The sequence below is a fragment of the Ambystoma mexicanum genome, chromosome 5q, assembly GCF_040938575.1.
Source record: "Ambystoma mexicanum isolate Mex_15411 chromosome 5q, UKY_AmexF1_1, whole genome shotgun sequence".
Classification (NCBI taxonomy): domain Eukaryota; kingdom Metazoa; phylum Chordata; class Amphibia; order Caudata; family Ambystomatidae; genus Ambystoma; species Ambystoma mexicanum.
Window position 1 is genome coordinate 86,958,649 of NC_090933.1, and position 21,296 is coordinate 86,979,944.

The window sequence follows — 21,296 nt, forward strand, 5'->3', positions numbered from 1 at the left end:
GCAAATTGCCAGTACTATACTCCATTTGACCTGAACTCAGCATTCCTAAAGAAAAAAGAACCTGTCCATCGTGTGGTGTCATGGGTACACTTGAGACTGCACAGCATAGTCTTAAAGAATGTAGGAAGCACAGACCCTTATACATTAAGATGCTTAGTCCTTTTGTATCAGATTATAATAATATTAAGACCAATTCTTTTTGGCAGTACTGTTTGAATTCTGGGCACAAAACCATGCATCTAGCTCTTTTTAACATATGGAAGGCTGTTCTTAAACTCGGCAAAGTAGGGAAAAGATGACGACTGTGGTCTGGTATATAAACTTAAATTGTATACCGCAAACTCAGTCTAGTTGGAACTATGCACTTATGCACTTTATATAAGTTACTGAATTGTTTCAATCATAAAAAACACTGTTTTTGATTCTGGGGTCTCGTGCTGGTATAGATCAATAATATCGGTATTTGAATATGTAAATATAATGTATTGAATATGCTTATTTACTGACTTGGCTGATCATTTGTATAATAGTACTGTATTCCTTGTATTTTTTTTATTTTGTTTCATCTATTATGTGTAAAAAATTCTAATTGTGTGTTATGATAAAGCTTTTTTTGAGCTAATAACAATAAACAATTATTATTATTATTATTATTATTATTATTATTATTATTATTATAAGACCACTGACCACCAGAGAACCTAACAATGCAAACCAAGCATCCAAAGGGAGCCTCCTCATCGCAGTGGCAACAATAAGCCTACTGACCAGCAGAGATGGGTCGGGGACGCCAACATAAGTGAATTGGGCTTCTCTCGTAGTAGCAAAGATAAGTCCCTTGATCACCAGAGAACGGTTTGGGACTTTGCCAATACAGAGAGAGAGTGGCAAAATATACATCAAGTGGAAAGACATGAAAAAGATTTTGAAACAGGGGAGTCATTTTCCTGGAGAAGAAACTAAAGCCATTGGAATATAATGAAGCGACGCCAGGGGAAGGGAGTCATTCCCCCAGGCCTTACTGTGAACTGTACAGATCAATACCAGGAGAAGGGAGTCATTGTCTTGGTCCAGAATGTTGAGTTGTGCAAAGATTTTGTGGAACCGGCACACCAGTCTGTAGCTCAGTGTGCCAATTTGTATGGAAAAACATTAACTAGCTCCAGTTTGTCAATACTATAACATTGCTGGGTCAGGAACGTTAATGCAATTTTCTTAAGGTAGATGTAAAAGTAGCCACGTGGTCTACCTTCAAAAATGTGTGCGCATCTAACTGTGAACCGTTCCCCAATCGATGCATTGGGTTTCTCTGAAGAAGGAAAAGACCACCCGGTATGAAAATTACGTCAAGGGAGTGGAAGAAGCAAAACAAAGTTCAGTGCTTGGAAATGTCAGTTTTGAAAAGGTTCTTGAATTTGAATGATTTACAAAGAATATCATTCGATAATTTTGAAAGCCTTTTCCTATATGGATTATCTGGATGAGATTCAATGGGCAACTAATCAATCTTATTAAGCAAGTAGGATGGCCCAAGGATGTCACAGGTAATTTTTTCAGGATTTTTAAACTACACAAAATAAAATTAGCAATTTTGAAGAAATTTGCCGTTTTCTAAGGATTTGGTTGGGGAAAATTCACCTTAGTGACTAACATACTCCTAGCTCCTAGTCCATAGTCCCCTTTCCTCCGAACTGTAGGGGCGTCCCTCGCTAGGGATGGGAGACAGAACCTTTTTCACCAGAAAAAAAAAAAATCTTCCCTTTTAAAATGTAGAGGCGCGTAGGCTCGTGGCCCTGGAGCATGCGCTCCCCTCACTCCGCCCACCGGCGCCACTCCTCAGTCCCCATGGACGCGTCGACAATACTACCATTACCTAATGACACCAGTTTCATTAGGGGGGAGGATGGTGGGACATATGGAGGAAAGAGGACTATGGACTAGGATTATGTTAGTCACTACGTTGAGTAACTTATAATTACTACTACATCCCGTACCCTTTCCTCCATACTGTATGGGCGATTACAACTGAATGTAGCCCTAGGGTGGAGAGATGAGGTGACCATCCTTAAGAAAACAAGTTCCTTAATACAGCCTGTCCGAAAGCCGTGTCTGACCTAGAGCCGGCATCCATTCAGTAGTGATTGCAGAAGGCTGAAGGAGTGGCCCACGTCGCCGCCCAGCTGATGACCTGCCACAGAACTTATGGGACTGCTGTGGCCTTGACTGATAGCGTGGGCATGCATGTTTGCCAGAAGTGGCTTGTGCCACCCCTCGTAGGCCTCCTTAATGGCCGAAACCATCCACCTTGCTATGAAGGCCTTAGAGGCCGGATATCCTGACTTTGACCCACAGAAGCTGACAAAGAGCCTCAGAGTTTGGAAGCTCTTGGTTCCATCGAGGTATTATTTTAGAGTGCCCCTAACATCCAGGCAATGCAGGACCCTCTGAGCATCGTCATTAGGGTCAGCAAAAAAAGTGGGTAGCACTATCTCCTCATTTCGGTGGAACAAAGACTACTTTACGCAGAAACATGGGATGCGTTCTAAGGACCACCTTGTACCTATGAAAGGTAGTGTAAGGCTACGATGCCACCAGACCTTGTATCTTGCTTACCCGGTGTAAAGACTAAGACCCACCAAAAGAGCTATCTTAATGGTGACCAGCCTGATGTCCGCGGACGCCACTGGCTCAAAGGGCTTGTGCCCCAAGGTGCCCAACACTATGTTATGGTCCCACACAGGGTGTGGCTTTTTGAGGGGCGGGTACAGCCTGATAAGGCCCACCAAATGCCTTTTACCACTGTATTGAAGGAAGAGAAAACATCCTCCTCCAAGTTATGGTAGGCTCCGATGGCCGCCAGATAGGTGCAGCCGTTGTCTATTTGCACCCCGAGAGGGCGAGGTGTTAGTATGTCGTCCAACGTGCAAGTAAGAGGATCAACCTCCTTAGACTCAGCCCAGTGGCAGAACCTAGACCACTTGCTTTTGTACTGGCTCCTACTAGCATCGCTCCTGGCATCCTGTATGATGTCTAGGTTAGCCTGCGAAAGCCGCAGATGCTTCAATGTAACCTATTCAGGAACCACGCTGGGAGGGCCAACCTCTGTGGGCGGGGTGTATGACCGTGCCCCCTTGCTGCGATAGAAGATGAGCTGGGCCCAAAGGAAGATGAATCAGAGGCTGTTCCGACAGGCTGAGCAGCTCTGAGAACCATGGTCTCGCCGGCCACCACAGAGCCATCAGAATGATACTGAGGTGTCACGAATCCCTTATCTTGCAAATCACCATGTGTACCAGAGAAGTGGGAGGAAATGCATATGCGTTCATGGTGCTACACTGTAACTGTAACGCAATGCCCAGGGAGCCTAGGCCCTGCCAGGCTGCGAACTGAGGGCACTTCCTGTTGTACCATGTGCCGAAGAGGTCCACCTGTGGATGACCCCAAACTGTTGAAGATTCCCTGAAGGACTTGATCGTTCAATTGCCATTCGTAATTGTCCGCTCCCAGCCTGCTGAGGATGTCCGCCCCGAGGTTTGACTCCCTCGGGAGGTAGATCGCCGTCAATTATGTGTCGTTTGCCAGAGCCCATTCCCAGATGTTGACCGCCAGGGTGCATAGAGGAGGAGACCTGGTGCCACCCTGCTTGTTGATGTGATACATGTTGGTGGAATTGTCAGTTTCAATGAGGATCGTCTTGCGACTGATAAGCGGCAGGAACGTCTTGAGAACAAGCCAGATCGCCTTCAGCTCTAGCCAATTGATATGGCCTCCTGTTCCTGAAGAGACCAGACTCCGTGGATGCTGTGGGTGTCCAGGGTAGCACCCCCCAGCCCTCCAAGGCACAATAATACGTGGTGATGGTAAGCTGTGGTACTGCTTGCCGGAACGGTCTGCCTATCCTCAAGTTGCAGTCCGTGCTCCACCAGATAAGGTCCTGGTGTAGAAAGGAAGGGATGCCGACTAGCTCCGCCTGGGAACCCTGCTCCTGACTCCATGAGGCGGCGAAGTGCAGCTGTAATAGTCTCATTTTGAGCCTCGTGTGAGGCTCTGCCAGTAGACATGACGCCATGATACCCAAGAGGTGCTGGTACCACCATGCTGAGGTCACCGCTCTCTGCTGAGGAAATGACCAGAGGGACTCTTGATGGCTGTGATCTTGTCCTCAGAGGGAAAAACTCTCTCTGCGCTTGTGTCGCAGACGAGGCCCCGGAACGCCAGATTCTGCATCGGCTGCAGCTGTAACTTGTTGGGATTAATGGAAAATCCCAATTCGTGTAGAGTATTCATGAGGGCGGAGGAGGTGTGATGGACTGCCTTCGTAGATCTCGCCCTGGCCTACCAGTCGTCCATGTATGGATAGACATGGTGACCTTGGGCCCCCGAAAAAGGCTGCCACGGCATTCATCAGTCTGGTAAAGACCCTAGGGCTGAATTGAGGCCAAAGGGTAGAACGTTGTATTGGAAATGGAAGCCCATGATCCTGAACCTCAGAAAGGACCGATGGGGCTGCCAAATCAGGACGTGTAGGTACATGTCCCTCAGATCCAGTGAGCACATCCAGTCTCCATTGCACAGTGTCTCCACAATAAGCGCTGGGGTAACCATCTTGCATTTTTGAAGAGGAAGGGAAAGGTTGAGGGTGGAAAGGTCCAACACAACTCTCAGACCAGCCTTCTTGTTCTTGTTTATGGCATAAATCCTGGAGTAGAAGCCCATACCCCGCTGGCTGGGATGCTGGGACTTCTTCCACTGCCTTGCTTTCTATAAGCAATTGAATTTCCGCCAACAGAGTTGTTGTCCCAAGGGGAGGAGAGAGGAGAGGGAGGAATCAGTAGGCGGTAGCCGAGAACACTACTAATAGAACCCAGGGTTCCACGAACCTGGCACGCCAATACTGTGCGTGAAGGGCAAGTCCCCCCACACCCCCACTGGAGACACGTGGACCCGGAGGGGAAGGTCATGTCTTCTTTCCCACTGTGGCTGAGGAGGGAGACTGAAAAAAGCCATTATTCCCTGCCTTGTGTTTGCGGCAGTGTTGACTAGGAGATTGGTCGGCTGCCTGGACCTTTGTTCCTGGAAACCCTGGAACCTGCTGAAGACCCGCCCCCTGTCAGAACGCTGGCGCGTCTGGCTGTACGTCTTGAGCGTGGACTTCGTGAGGATAGATAAGGATTTTGCAGTCTGTGAACTGTTCTTCTTATCCAGTTCCTCATCCGTGGTGGAATGAAAGAGGTCGCTACCCTCGAATGGAAAGTCCAAAATGTGCTCCAGGATGTCCGGGTTGAATTTGGTAGCCCGTAGCCAGGCCATCCTTCTCATGTCTGTGGAGATGCAGATGACCAGGCCTGAGGTGTCTTTGTGCGCCACCGTGGTCTCCACGATATCTTGAGCCACCAACTTTGCATCTGCCAGACCCGCCTTGAAGCGCGCCTGACTGTGTACTGGAAATTCCGGAAGGAAGTCGGCTATTTCCCACCAAAGCCTCGGATTAACAGCTGCAAGCATGGTGTCCGCATTCGAATGACAAAGGTGCAGGGAGGCATTGGAGTAGACCTTCTTTCTATATGCCTCCAAAATCTTCTCCTTGCCTAGCAGGGCCATGGGCCAGGTGGCCAAGGAAGACTGAGGCTTCGAGAAGATGGATGCCGCAGCAATCACCGAAGAGTGCGGTAGAGGGTGTAGTTGCCTTTACTTGGCATTGAGGCGCTGATTTGTGGGCTGTGCCGAATGGCGTTTAAGCCATCCCTTCTTGGCCAGTGCAATCACATCTATCTGCATTAGAATCCCTGTTCTAGCCGCAGGACTTAAGTGATGACTACAGCAGGACCCCCCCGGCTCTGGTTATTCAACCTCGGGTTGTGGAAGCCGCAGGTATTTGGCCAGACCTGCAAACTGATCATGAAAAGCCTTGGCTGAGGACCGCGTGTCAGGGTCCTCCTCCTCGCCGGTGTCCACCAGGGTGTCCGGCTGTTCAGGGACAGGGGGAGGAGTACTGTGCGCCGCAGGTTGAGGTGTGGCGACTGGGGCTGGAGGCTGCTGCGGAGGCTAGTTTGGAACTGCCGATGGAGCAGAAGGCGGAGGGGCTGGAACCACTGGAGCTGGCTGAGGCAGCAGAGGCTGCGCTGGGGCCTGAGGCGCTGGAGCCATAGAAGGAATGACTATGGGCACAGGGGGCGGGACAGGAGGTAGCATGTCCCTGATCACATTCCTAAGGATGGTGCCCACCTGACAGGATCTCATAAGCGTGAGGAATTTCTCGAAGAATCGGTCCTCGCAGGCCGGTCGGGCGCTAGGTGCCGTAGGAGTAGGTTGCTGAGGTCTGGGTGTACTCTGTCTTGTTGCCTTTTGCGGTGTATCTATCCTGCGACGTTGAAGGATATGCAATGGGCCACGTACCTGGTGAAGACCAGTCCCTCCTTGAAACTCGTTCTCCCACCTGCTCCGCACCAGGGGGCGGTATCGGACAAGCAGCCATTTTATCTGGTGCGGCGGCCATCTCGTCGGGCTGCATGCCACGTGCCTGCACCGTGGTGCTTGCTGCGCTGGGCCCGTGCTCCTCCAAGACTCTTGGCGGTGGAGCTGCAGCCCTACCCTGCACCTCAGGGTGGGGCCTGCTAGGCGTTGTGCCCTTGGCTGTGCTGCCGGTAGTGCTGCGTACAGGCGCCCCCTCAGATATTCGTCTGGTAGTATGGCGCAGCCCCTCCGGTGGACACCCGGTAAAAGAACCTTGCGGTCCCTCAGCAACATGCCCGGTAGGATCTAGAGATCCCTCGGTCTGGCGGCCGGTAGCTGAAGCAGCCTCGGTACTCGTGCTGGTGGTAGAACCTCAACAGTCCCTCCCGCTCAGACGCCTCCTTGCGAAGGAGTCACCTTTGCGGGGTGCAGATGAAAAAAGCAGCCCTACCTTGGGCCTTGACTTGTACCTGACAAAGTCCATCAAGTCCTCTGGAGGCAATCGTTCGAAGAGCTCTCTCCACCGAGCTTACCTGTTCTTCAGAGCGTGCGGTGTAAGGCGTCACATGCGGTACAACCCTCCCAGCCGGGCTCGGGGCCTTGGAAAGGGAGGCAAAGAGCATGGGGGTCGGACATAGGGAAGAGCCCTTCACAGGCTGGACACCGGCTGAAGCTCAAAGACATCTACAGGGGCCGGGGAGGAGCGTGGCTCCAGAGGACCAAGTACATGATTACAGATAAAAAACAAAAGACTAAAAACAGAAGTATACAGGGAAGAGCGTGTGGAATTACAAGGCTGAAGTCAAACCCAAGAGTGATGGTGAAATCAGTCCGCTCCAGTCGATGTGGAAAAGAGGACTGGCGAGTGGCGTCGGTGGGCAGAGTCAGGAGGGCTCACGCTCCCAGGGCCGCGTTGCCACATGCCTCTAAATGTAAAGGGAAAGAAGATGTTTTTCTGGTGGAAAAGGTTCCATCTCCCGTCCCTAGCTAGGGATGCCCATACAGTATGGCGGTAAGGGGACAGGACACAGAAGTATGGGTCACATAGCAAACAGAAATGATCAAGTAAACAATCAGGGGCTCATGTGAAAGACGAGATACATTTCACAAAATCCATGGGTCTAGAAGATATGCCAAATGTTGTTGGGGGTTATTTGCAGTGAGCATGTGTTTTGTGATAAGCTCCAAGAGCGCTTCATCAAGAACATTCTTCTAATTGGACAAGCCATTGTCTGAAATATAGTACATTTTCCTACAGAATTTATGTCCACCCTTACCCTGCCGCTTCTCATTCCACTACATCATTTATTTTGACTATGGGCAATCCACATAAGGCTCAACTATTGCAACATATTAAACAAATGTTCTGTGCATTATGAGCCCAATTGTAACCTTCACTCAACAGAATATCTTCAGGCAACTCCAGAAAACAAAATTGAGATTAGGCAAAAATGACAAGAGTAAAAACTGCTGAACATACATTCAAGCTTTGATCACAACCCAACTTGGCTTCATCCAAAAGTCAAAACTAAAACAATTCTATAGCTAAAAGAAAATATATTACTCTACACAGGACAAATAGACTATAGCACAAATACAATAACGTTGATGAGAACATTTTAAGAGGAAATCACAAATGCCTAGTAAAACCAATTGTAAACCAAGTAAAACCAATACAATGGTTAATTTAAAAAAACAAGCAGGTTGGGGTAACACTGGTTCCTATAAAGAGGGTATTAAGCATAGATCCTTTAACGGAAAGGGTTCTGTGTACCAGGGGTACCATCTCCTCTCCCCCATTTAGAGTTTCTGGACCATGAATAAGGATGGAGGTGAGGGGGGCAGGACATCAGACAATAAGCACATAAATAGGGGATGAGAGAATGTGAGGGCACCCACCACCTCTTAGAAGCTGTTAAAAGCCATGCCACAGGAATCAAAAGTAGTCGGAGCATGAATTGGAATAACAATTTGTCATATTTAACAACACAGAGCGGCAACTGCACAAAAGTATACACTAGTTTTTTTGCTACCACTATTAGTATTCTTAAGCAGCATCATGCACAACTGTGTGAGCTATATTTAAAAACTAGAAAAGTACCTGTTCTCTGAGTTCTCTAGACAGACATGATAACACTCAAAAATTGTTGAAAATCAATTATCTTGTAGTTCTCTGTTCTGATTCTCTTATCGCTTGAAGTGCTTTGCACCATGACGTAAACTGCCTGAGAATGGGTGCATGTGGCTGGCTGACATAACCAAGAGCAGACGTTGGGGGGAGTCGAGAGTTGGTGGGCTGCTGCATATTGGGACCTTCTGTGCTCTCGCCCCACTTGTCGCCTCACCCTGGTGTGGTGCAGTTCATTGTAGTGCAAATATCTCGATAACCGTGCATTTTAGGCTCTTGAAGCATGGTTTTTGAGAACCCTTTACAGACCTCAAGTTTTGTTCCTATTTAGGCACCTGTCCTACGACCACATTGATGTTTCACCGATTTCAGGCAACCGTCTCATGTGTGAAGATGCTGAAATCCCAGGAAAGGGGTGGGGGTGTCATGTTGCCAGTAATGTCCGGAGGGTCCCAACAGGTAACTATGCAAAATTTGGTGCAGATTGGTGAAACTAAGGAAGAAACGCTTCGCCAAGCCACAAACTCACACACGCATTTTGACATTTATTAAAATAGATTAAATGAATGTCGAAAATTGAGACATTTAATCTTTTTCCAGCACAAGTAAAGGCTATTATAACCACTGATCTATGGTGCATGGTGTCCGGCTCAAAAATGTTTACCTATATGTAGTCCCCGACAGCCACCTACAGATTACAATCCGGTCCAAAAAAAACACAATCCCGCTAGGTTTTCAGGATAACTTGGACGGCTAAGTATATAAACGTCCCCCACCCCTTTTTTGGATTCAGTGTATGAACATAATTTTTCCAGCGATCCTGAAATTAGTGTGGATTTGGCTCTTGGGGACAGGCATTGCAGAGCCATAAATAAGAATATCAATATGCTGTGGGGTGTCCAGAAGCAATTGTACGTGAGCATGGGATACAGCCAAAGCGGCACAAGTGTATTTTGATTGCTTTGGAAGTAAACATAAGGACTCTCTAGCTACAACAAAGTTTGGAAGTGTTCGTTTAGGACATGGAGCCAGAGAAAACATTAAAATTTCCAGTTTATGGCAGAGTAATTAATTGCACTTATCTATCTCAGTGTATCTAAAACTACCATCTCAAGTGGCCATTTCTGCAAACTAGGATGTGTTTCAGTTTGCATTAAAAAAATTGTAGTGTTATCAATTTGTACATGCTAAAATGCATAACTTGTACTAACGGAAATCCATTAAAATATTACATTAATATGCAGCAATACACAAGCACATGACGTTGCAAAACATGCAATATAAATGTTACATTTTGAATTGAAGTGAATGTACTACAGCGGAATAGCTGAGAACCTGGCAGTTTAGGGGACGACATATTTCAAAGGCATGGGAAAGTAACAATATAAATACATGAATAACTAATGTGTAAATATACAGAGCGTGTTTACATAAATCCTATACAAAAGACATTTTGGTGAATTGTCATTTAAAGTGATTAGTATTTTTAGAGAAATCATGTGAATTTGTGTGGTTAAAGGAGGGCTGTATAGAAGGAGTGTGAGGAAACATGCAATTGTTCAGTGCTGACATACTGCTAAACTGTAAAGCAGTAATCAAAAGTGTCTAAGAATGTGGGGTGAAATTCTGGGAGTAGTATTGTTTTGTTGACCAATTGGAAAGAAAATTCAATGTGCTCTACTAACCCAAACATAACCGGATTATAAATCATAATTAAATTGTAATCCAAACATAGGAAAAGGTACTATGAAATATACTATTGGCAATGTTAAATGAGTTGTGTAACGTTATTTACCAGGCCGATTTCATCGAGACATGCTAAAATAACCAAATTCATTAAGATTAGTTGTACACAAAATAAATTCCTCTTGACATTTTTAATACTGCACTAAATGTATTCCTTCCATGCAGTACTTAAAAAAAATAATCATTACCTTGTCATTTCCAGCTGTAGCGTGTTGGGGTCTGGTATAAAAAATCGTACTCGAAAATGCACAGAACATGGAAAGCCCCCTACAACATGGTTTCAGAAGATTAAGTCAGTGTTCTGATTACAGTATTTTTGGAGAAACATTTGACTAATGTTATAACATTAGGAACACATATTTTAGCATCAAAAACAAGGCTATTACAAATGACTACAATGTTTATTTGTTCCAAACACATTTAGGACACTGGGAAGAGAAAAACACCCAGATCTCAATGCTGCCTGTTAAACCAAGTCGACATCTGGCATTGAGACAGAAAAGGGCTCCCTTCTGCAACTCTGGCATTATGGGAAGAATTCTGGGATGCCCCTTTCCTTTTTAAATTTGATCATATTATATATTTTAAAATAACAATGTGTGATGTCGCACAGAGGTTAATGGAGTAAAAGCTAGACATCATATTCTACGACCCAAAAGTGTGAATCTGGGATAGGGGGTCTTGATGTTAGAAAATATATATTTGTTTTGAATACTCGCAACAACTTTCTAATTTGTAAATGTCACAACCTACAAAGCTACAGTGCCTTACTCCGCTTACGTCTGCGTTGGAAGTGCAATAATATTGTTACTGCTAGGCAACAAGAGTAGCTGCATTCAATTCATTGACATTGCAAAATTGACCTCGGTTCAATGTGCAGGTCACAAGTTCCAATCCAATCAGGGCCAGCTCAGACTTTCATGCATACAAGGTTGATAAATGGAGTATCAATAAATTGGATGATTCTAAAAATGATCTTCAAAGCTATAAAATCTTATGTTGAGCACTGTATTAAGAAATAAGTTAGTAAGGTGGTATTATTAAAGAAGTTCTAGTATCATGAATATAACCATCTTTGGCAATTAGGATTCTATAAAAAAAATAAATTCTTGACTGGAGATACTTTTCATTTGATCTTCAATTTGCAGTATAACTTTATCTTGCAAAGTTAAAAGATCTTTAATGACATTTAGATGTGGGCTTTCTAATGACTTTAATATGCAAGTGTAATTTAAAATCACCAAGCGAGTGTGAGCAGTCCTGCAGAACCTTGCTGAGTCTGTCCACGGTATTTGCTGCGGGAAAGGAGGAGGAGTCTCTACGCACTACCGGCTGGCCGCGTAGTGGAGTGCGAGCCGAGTGCGAGCAGTCCTGCAGTCATGTCGGACAGGACGGGCAGGACGGCAAAAACTGACCAATTTTCCTCAGAGTCAAACTCATTGAGTCCATTGCCAGAAGAGGAAGCAAGCCGTTGCCTGAGGAGTTCGAGGCAGCGTGGGGGCACGGAGGGTGTGCTACTCGTAGCTTCCAAGTCCACGGGACTAAAAAACATGGAGAAGAAGCCACCCTCACGAATAGGTAGACCGGCGTCCTCAAGTGCAATGTCAAGTACACCGGAAGAGCCGCAGGGAAGTCAAGCAGTCGAAAATGACAATGCTGGAGCAGTTCTAAGGAGGCTTGAGCATTCGCCGGAGCCTTCGCATCCATCGGGAGAAGGTGCAATAGAGCGGCAAGTAAGTACTCAAGCTAAAATACTGGTTTTACTGCCTAGTAACGGATTTCTATCAGACGTATCCCCCACCGTAGGACTTGGCCGACGTGGAGAGTTGGAAGGACAGAAAGAGGTCCAGGTGGAAGGGAGCGAAAGCGGCAAGGATTCGGTGCAGGAGGTGGGGCAACAACAGGGGTCGGTTACGGAGGGGACGGCAAATGAGGTTGGTACGCTGCACAATAAATAAGCAGGTACCATGAACGCCAAGACAACAAAAGCTCAGATTCACGTGCCGCCGCAGTTAAACTCAGAACTTTCTGAACACGACATTATAGAACACCTGGACGAAAATACAGAACAAGCCTCTGATTCAAACAAAACGATAGAAAAAAACCACAAGAGAAAAAGAAATCACAGTGAAACACAGCCAGAGGTAAATCGAGAGAGGAAGCAAGGGAAAGGTAAAAATAAACAACTTAAGCTAAGAACGGCAAAAAAAACCAAAGAGAAAGATGACACTACTCGTGACGAAACCCCCAAAAAAGGGAGTGCCTATAAAAACAATAGGGGGTCACAACCTAAAGAACTACTTCCAGCTAGGCTCTAAAAGTTCGAGTAGAAATAGAGTGAAACTCTCTGATGAGGAGATCCTGCAAGCACTTCAAGAATGCAGGCCACAAGTCAAATGTAGACGAACTGAGGATGTTCAAGTCTTACCGCACAGGGACTCGATAGAAGGAGGAGAAGCACCCCTGGAGCCAGAGCCGACCACTAAGTCGGGAGAAGCCCCCCCCGGCTCCAAATAATGGCGAAAGAGCCACAATTGGCTAACAGCAGGCGTGTCCCAAGTTGACAAAAGAACCTACTGAAGAGCCGAAAGGGGCCACAGAAAGTGGGTCTAAAAGGAGAACAGAAAACATTAACAAGGCCACGCTGCAAGAAGAAATTCTGAATATTTCCTCGGAAGATAATGAATTGAGTTGGGAGAGAAGCCCAAACACACACAGTAATCCTCAGCTCCAAAAGCCGAACATGGAAGAGGAAGTTGTAGTAGCTAAGGTGGTGAACGGCAATGAGAAACCGAGCTTAATCGAAATAACCAACGAGAGAACCTTGGGGCGGGGCACATTCGAAAGCTCCAGGAACAAGATTCTGATGTCAACCCCGAGTGATGCGCACAATCGGAGAGCCTCACTGGATTGTCCGAGGGGGTACCCTGCCCATGGTCCCACAAAATACTTAGGGCAGAAGGCTATGTCAAGTGATTGGCGACCAGAAGCGTCCTTAGGTTTAACAGCATCGGAGAAATCGGCTAAGAAAGCAGGCATCTTTTCAATAATGTCATCGATCACTATAGCCCTATCGCCATTTATGAACTCTATGAATCAATCAGTGAAAGCCTCAAAGACCACACCTCAATACAGGCTATCATGAATAGCAAACTGATCTTCTTGGAGGCATTCATTATGGCAAAAGAGAAAAAAGTAACAAACTTTACACCAACTGAAAACTGTAGTACTCTAGACTTTGCTACAAAGCCAGCTGGGTCTGTTTCGACGGGAGGTAGCAAAGCCGTTAGTACCCAAACAGAAGTTACAATTGACCTGACAAAAGAGTCAACGATGGAGACAGCGAACGGAATACCACGAAGACCACATCAAGTACAAAAAAACTTTAGACCAACTTTTCAAGGAACAGAGGATAAACAATACGGTCCACCAAGAGAGTGAAAAGGACAGGAAAGACTTGAATAAGTACCCAGCTGAAGACATACCATTGGGAGGCAAAAACAAATCAACAACATTGACTATTGGGCTGAGGGACAATGGCAAGACCCAAAAACAAGACCCAAAAGAAGGGAGAATGCCGAAAAGACAACCAACAAACCGACAGACAGTGCACGAGACCGAGGACTAGGAGGATCAACACACGAACATTACTAAAGAAAGACCCATTATCCCAAGTCGGGGTGGTTCGCCTAAGACGATAGAGGACTTTCTGTAAGATGAAAACATGATGAATCTGAGCCAACATCTTAGTGTGAACAACAGTCCGGCCTCAAGTGCACTGAATACAAAGCTTCCCAAAAAAAGCTTACTGAGAGGAAACTGCCAAAGCAAGAAAGTCAAAGAAAGACGAAAAGGACCAGGATTCTTTTACCCTCGATGATCGACGTAAGAAAGGGACAAAAAAGATAAAGCGAGATGAGGAGTCCAGAACAACATCTAAGAAGGAAGAAAAGGGATACATAAGGAAGGAGCCATCAAGATGAACTTTTCGACCAGAAGAGAACTCAGGAACAAACAGAAAAGTGCATTTTGTTTCGAGAACAGAGCAATACCACAAGAAGATGAAAGTCGTCGACAAAAGGAAATGGATCTTAAAATTGGAACTGATCCCTGGTAACGACGATGATGTAATTCTAAATCGTAGGGCAGTTTTGGAACTTCTGGGGTACATCCCGCACCTAAGGAGAATTAGGACAGAAGATTTTCTCATTGTAGACCCGAGTCATCGACATAACAAACCGATAGCGCACCTATACATTGCGTCTGAAGCAGTGTATGAGTCACTAAAAGAAGAAACAAGGGCCCTGTTGAAATTGGGATACGACATTACTGAGTCCACAAGAGCATCGGGCTATGAACCCAGTAAGAAAAAAAAAAAAGTCGGATCCTCACAACGCGAGGCAAACAAGAGAAGGATCTGAAACACCCCAAGAGTTCAGGAAAAGAATCCGGGACGTATCCCACGAGAAAGGAGGCTCAAAAAAGGGGTGGACACAGGTGAAGCAAGAAGAAAAACCGCGGGGCCATAGAGAGATCTATAAAAAACACAGAGAAGACACAAGTAGACAGAGACGGACCAGCAGAAGTTCGGTCAGAAACCAGTCTCCAACATTATACCAAGAAGGCCGAAATTCCACGAAAACAAAAGTCTCCATGAAAGACACAGAGGTAGAAAAATCAAGTGCGGCCAAATTAAAAACGACGAAGCAGGGTATTTGGTCCTGGTTACCTAAAGTCCTGTCGAGGGAGACAAAAAGATAGCAATCCCGGTGCTACGAGCCCACCCTTAAAACATGTTTGACAACGACAACAGTAAATTCTCATATTCGGGTGGGCTCTTGGAACACTAGGGGTCACTCTCACCTGACGAGAAAAGGGGTCATCGTGCTTGCGGACTACGACATCCTCTGCTTACAAGAAACTTGGCTCACAGAGGCCCCAATCTTGGAGGGATACGAAAACCCTAGCGTCGGCAAAGAAAGGCAAATTGGAAAGACAGTCCTCTGGAATATTAACTGCGTGTCGCCAAGGAAGTGGCATTACTTTAGAAGTGACAATGCTAAAGAACCCTTACATCCTGATGACCAAAGTAACGTGGTCCTCTGACAATGACCAAAAAGTAACTACTTTATCGGTCATCATCATCATCAACACCTATTGGAATCCGGCGGCGTTAAGCGACAGAGTATTTGGACATGATAGAACAGGCAATTGACGTCGCTCGGATCGAGCACTTGACCCCATACCTCTTGATTTGTGGTGACATCAACGGCACCTGTCCAATGGCAAACAAACATCAGAACATGAATGGTCGCGCAGCGCAAAGAGGAAGAGAGTGGTTAAAACTAATGTCCTCGCAGGATTTTCACAACCTAGACACAGCATATCCAGACTCAGAACGTGTCGCAATGTGGTCAAGAGACACAATCAGTGCCACGATAGATTACATTTTTGTGACTACAGCACTTTTATCTGTAACTACATCGTTCGAAGTCAAAAAGACGGCAGCAAGCGACCATAATCTGCTAACTACAACGTGGCAGACGAAACAGTCCAAAACAACATATGCACAGTCACAGCTGAGTGTGAATAACCAAAGAACTGGATTGAAAATTTCAGCTGCAGCGATATGCGAGATCCAAGCAAAGTATCAATCACAGTCATATGGGGCAGCCACTGAACAAACGGATTATCTGCCCTTGTTAGAAATGTATAAACATCAGACTGGAACAAGAAGTACACAACGGAATACCAACCACGTTTATGATAAAAATTTGGTGACAAGGAGAAAAGAAATGCGTCGACTAAAACGACAAGCCAAGTTGAAGGGGACTCAATCAGCGATGGAGAAGGCCACAGAAGCAAACCGTCATTACAAAGTGTGGTTAAAAAACCATCAACGTATACTCTATCAACAAGGCGCAGAGCATAATCTAAAAGCAATGGCCCTTAACAACACTAGAGTGTTTTGGCAGTTGCTAAACTCAGCCACCTCCATAGGTGAGCCAGCCTTCATATCAAACATCGGCGCATCTACGTGGTCGAACTTTTTCGAGACTTTATTCAAAGCATCAGTAACAACAATAAACGAGAGGACAAGGTTGGAACCCTCGAAGTGGGTCAACATCGGCAATATTGACGACATCACCGATCAAATAAAGAATCTGAAAAACTCACGGGCCCCAGGTCCGGACGGCATCACAAACGTGGACCTCAAACTGTTCACAACAGAATGGGCAAAGCTCCTTAGCAAAATTTTCCAGAGATGTATAATGTTGAGATCTATTCCACCATCCTGGAAAACAGCAATTGTGATCCCTATATACAAGAAGGGAAACAAAGAAGACCCGAAGAACTACAGGCCAATCGCCTTACTCGACTGCATGAGGAAGTTATTTGGGTCACTTTTACTGAAGAGATTCAACGACTGGGCTAAACAAGCACCATGCAGGGACCACCTACAAACTGGCTTCAAAAAAGGCATGGGAACGTCGGTTAACATTTTGGCGTTAAGCGCCCTGAAAAGCAGAGTGTTAGAAGGTGGTCCTCGATTGTTCATTTGTTTCATCGATTTGACCCAGGCATTTGACAAGATGGAACGCCCAATGTTGTGGTCAAAATTGGAGACCTGGGGTTGCCCGTCCTCGATTCTGGACCCGATCAAAGAGCTGTATAGGGGAACCACAATGAGAGCTAGGTTAAATCAGAAAGGTCTCCTCTCACTGGAAATACCAACAACAAGAGGAGTCAAACAGGGGTGTCCCCCGGCCCCGGCGCTCTTCATTGCATTCATGGTTGACCTGCAAGAGTCAAGTCAAGGGGTACATTGTTTTCCACCCAAACTGGGAAACTGCCATGTAAACAGAGTGCTTTACGCAGACAACTTGATTCTCATGGACTACACTTCAGTGGGCCTGCAACGTCAACTAGCCAACTTGTCCGAATACACAAAAATCAATCACCTAGAAATCAACCAAGACAAGACAAAATTTCTCATCATGGAGAAAAATGCCAAACGCAGTGAATACATCTCTGTAAATCTCGAAAGTCATCCGGTGGAAAAAGTTAAAGAATTTAAATACCAGGGGGTGATATTAGACAGCTCAAGAACGGAATTGGCAATGCAGGACCACCTAAAAGCAACAACCAAAAAGTTAACAGCACAAGCAAAGGCCATCAACAGAAAGTTTGGCCGTTTTTCGCTAATTCCAGTTCTGGACTTTTATAAACAAAAAGGTGGTCCCCTCCCTTACGTACGGAGCTGATGCATTAATAAATGTACCGTCGACTGTGTGGCCTAAATTGGAAGCGACTTTCTGGAGCTTGACGTTAGGCTTCCCTAATTCTACTTCGGTAACAATAATAAGACAGGAACTAAGCTTATTGTCACTGGGAGGCTTAGTGAGAATTAACACTTTGATGTTGTACCGCAAGTGCATAATGTCTGATGACTCAACAGCACTGCACCTTATTCTCAAAGAATGCAGGAGTGGCAAAAATAAGACGCACTCGGCTTGGTTCAAACAAAACGAATAGGTATTGGCCACCACGGAATGCGACGAAGAGACTTTAGTAAGAAATCCAACTAAAATTCAAACAAGATTAAAGGAGATTGATTGGATACAAACTCAAGCAGCAACAGCCCAAAATAAATTGACACGTCATCTGCCGTTGAACATCAGGAAGTACAATGAATTGCAACCTTACGTCAAAAAATTCCCATGTAGGCAGGCGCGCGATTGGTTAATGAAAGCAAGGTTGAATCTTCTACCAACTAATGAAATCTTGGTGATCAGAGGAGAGTCTTTGTCCAAGAACTGTCGCTTTTGCAAGGGGTCACCAGAAATAGAATCAATTCGCCTTCTACTCTTATCATGCCCCAGCACACGACAAATAAGAATTGCGCACCTGAAGGGTTTATTTTCAGAGTTCGAACTCAGTGATCCAGACGCGTGTTGGGCTAAATTGATAGCAGGAGACAGAACCTCATGGCAACTAGCGGCCTTCAAGATTCTAGAATACTTGAACAAGACACTCTTACAGCCGCTTCGGCTAGCAGTCAGCCTGTGATCCCTTCTCCTTCTCTCCTTTTTAGCATTATGAGAAGACTGGAGTAGGCAAATAGCGTGGTTTGGACAAGTACAAGCAATGCACTTCTTCCTTCTTTTTGTAAAAATCTTTTAGATTAAATCAACAAAAAAAAAAAAAATCACCAAGTGATTACTCTTCTGAATTGACACCTTTAACCACTTATTCAGGTCCTCGTGGCTACCTGTTCCCAGTGGTGCGTTGGTGTATCATACACCCAAAGGCGGTAAGCTGTACAGAGGAGGTTGCACTTGCACTAAATTGTTTGAATAGGTGCAAAAGAAATTGACTTTAAAACCACATGTTTCATACAGCATGTGTGTACTGTTATGACAAATGGAGAAATGTCAGCTTTATTATTTCCTATGTCATATAGTACCAGTTACTAAAAAAGTGCTGGCGGATTTTCCTGTACCTAGTCACGGCTGCCAACAGCAAATGACCCAGCTGTCCTGGATTTGGTAACCCCTTTTGTACTACCACAGAGTACAGAGCTCTATTTGTTCTCTGTGTGTAGTATTATATGGAGTGTCAATACAGAAGGTTTGTGTATCCCTTCTGAAATTGGCATCAATGGATAGCTCTTCGGCCTCTTATCCAGTTTTCTTTGATCAAGTCCTTTGTCTTGGGCCGAAGAGCCATGTTGTTTTAAAGTCAATTTCTTTTGCACCTATTCGAACAATCTAGTGCAAGGGCAACCTCTCTACAGCTTACAGCCTTTGCGCGTACGATACACCAACATACCACTGGGGACAGGTAGCCACGAGGACCCAAATAACTCTATAAAGGGCAAAATAATCAAAACTTTTGTTTGCATAACCTTTTGTTGATTGCCTTACCCGAGACTTTACACCTTTAAACACTACCACCCACAAATTCCCCAATCTGGGGCATTTACTGTGTGGAATACTCTGTGCAAAACTAGGTCACCACCAATCGTGTTTTTTTTTTATTACAAAGGGGCCTGCAACCGTAGGTTCTCAAGATTTGTGATCAAAGGCGTCATAGTTCAAAACATTGAGAACCACAGGTCGCTGATCACTTTTATAGCAGAGTGTAATGGAATAGAAGGGCATTGGGGTCGGGGAGGAAGAGGAGAACCTAGAATTCTGATCAAATGAGGGCTATAAAATGTGAGTTGTATAAAGTATACCTAGTAATATAAAAGTAGCATTTATAGCAGTGTCATTTTGATACGCCACACTGCTGACGACGATTTAATCATATTTCATTAGAATTGCAAAATAAAAAATAAATAGCAAACTAGAGTTTATTGCATGAACAATGGTCTCTAGATTACAGACCTGCTCAAAACAATATTACAAATAAAGAAAGCCTCAGTGATACTGGGCGTACTGCGTTTTAGGCATCTGAAAAAACGTTAAACATTCAGGCTCCATGGTAAAAATACAAATCAAATAAATTAACTAGTCCATGTATTCATGCATCTAGAAAGAAGGTGAAATGTGAAACCTCATCCAATGTGGATAATTTGAGATTCAGCTTAAGAGTCTCAGATGAAGTATGATGTAAATCCGCACCTATTGAGGCCTTCTTCATCTATGGGCTATGCCGAGACCTACCTCTGGATGAATAGGAAATGCAGGTCAGATTTTTTTTTTTTTAACCAATTTATTAAAGATATCAATCATAAGACAAAATTCAAAGAATTACAAAAACAGAAATATTAGTTGATAACCAATAAAACCACCATTAATGTGATAGAAGAAAAGTACCAAACATGTAGTGGAAAAAAAAAGAAAACCCTCCCGCCCCCACATCAATAGCCCAGGTTAGCCAAAATTCACATATCATATGCAATTGTGCAACAATATCAGTAATAGCAATTGTGCAACAATATGAGTAATATTCAAAATAACATAAAATTACTCATCTGCAGCAGCTGGCTTCTGCGAAATTAAAGTTCTATGTCAGATCCAAGTCCAGGAATGCCCCCCAGATCTTTTGAAAACGTGAGACCATTTGCATTGAGAATATGATGCATTCAATATTGCAAACTTTATACATTTCCTCCAACCGGTTGTGCCAATTCAAAGAGTTCTTTGCTTTCCAGTCACGTAAAATCAACTTCTTTGCCACCGCTGCTCGTCTCAAGGCCCAGGTGATTTGATGTGTGCTCAAGTCCTCATATATGTCGGTTTCTCCCAGGATGAGAGATTCAAAATCATAATTTAGATCATCTCTTAACACCCTGTTCATCACCCCAGCGATCCCGTTCCAAAAGTCTTTCAACCTAGGACACCCCCATAGCATGTGCTCCAATGAACCTTGATCCAGGCTACATCTCCAGCAAATGTCTGAGTCTATTAGACCATGTTTTCATAGTCGGACTGGACTCCAAAATACTTAAGAATCTTTACTTGGCGATCTTTTTCACCTATATTCAAGGACATCTTTTTGATGTTACCACAGATATTTGACCATCTGTCTGTAGTCATCTCATCTTTCAGAACTGTTGACCAGGCCAACAGGATTTTAGGATCCGGTTCCGAAAATTCACTTAATAGATTGTATATCTTGAAAGCCAAGTGTTCATTGCCACTAATCTTCATGATGCTGGGCAATAAAGTTGATCCCTCCAATGACGAAAAATTCACAGCTCTTCCCAACTTCCCATATTCACCATGTAAGCAGTCTGACAAGTTGAATTCAATTTGAAGTTCTCTGAAATTTTTCCAACTCTGACCCTTAAATAAATCTTCAATTCTCTTAATCCCAGCAAAGAACCAACTTCTCCAAAATAGAACTATCAATTTTAATCATTCGGTTCAACCAGATTGAAGAGGCATCATTCTTACCAGAATTCAATTTAGTCGTGACCTCATAAGCCTTCCAGGTAGATATCAGGAAATCTGTTTGA

General features: G+C 44.7%; 1 protein-coding gene across 8 annotated transcripts in view; it reads right to left on the reverse strand.

The window, feature by feature from the left end:
- PTPN3 (protein tyrosine phosphatase non-receptor type 3) overlaps nt 1-21,296 on the reverse strand; it is a 2,254,194-nt gene that overhangs the window by 1,573,721 nt on the left and 659,177 nt on the right. For all 8 annotated transcript variants that reach the window (XM_069620560.1, XM_069620561.1, XM_069620557.1 and 5 more), the window contains one exon: nt 10,516-10,594. In XM_069620560.1, coding sequence (XP_069476661.1) covers nt 10,516-10,594 — 79 coding nt within the window. Of the gene's footprint in view, nt 1-10,515; nt 10,595-21,296 lie in introns of those variants that run through there.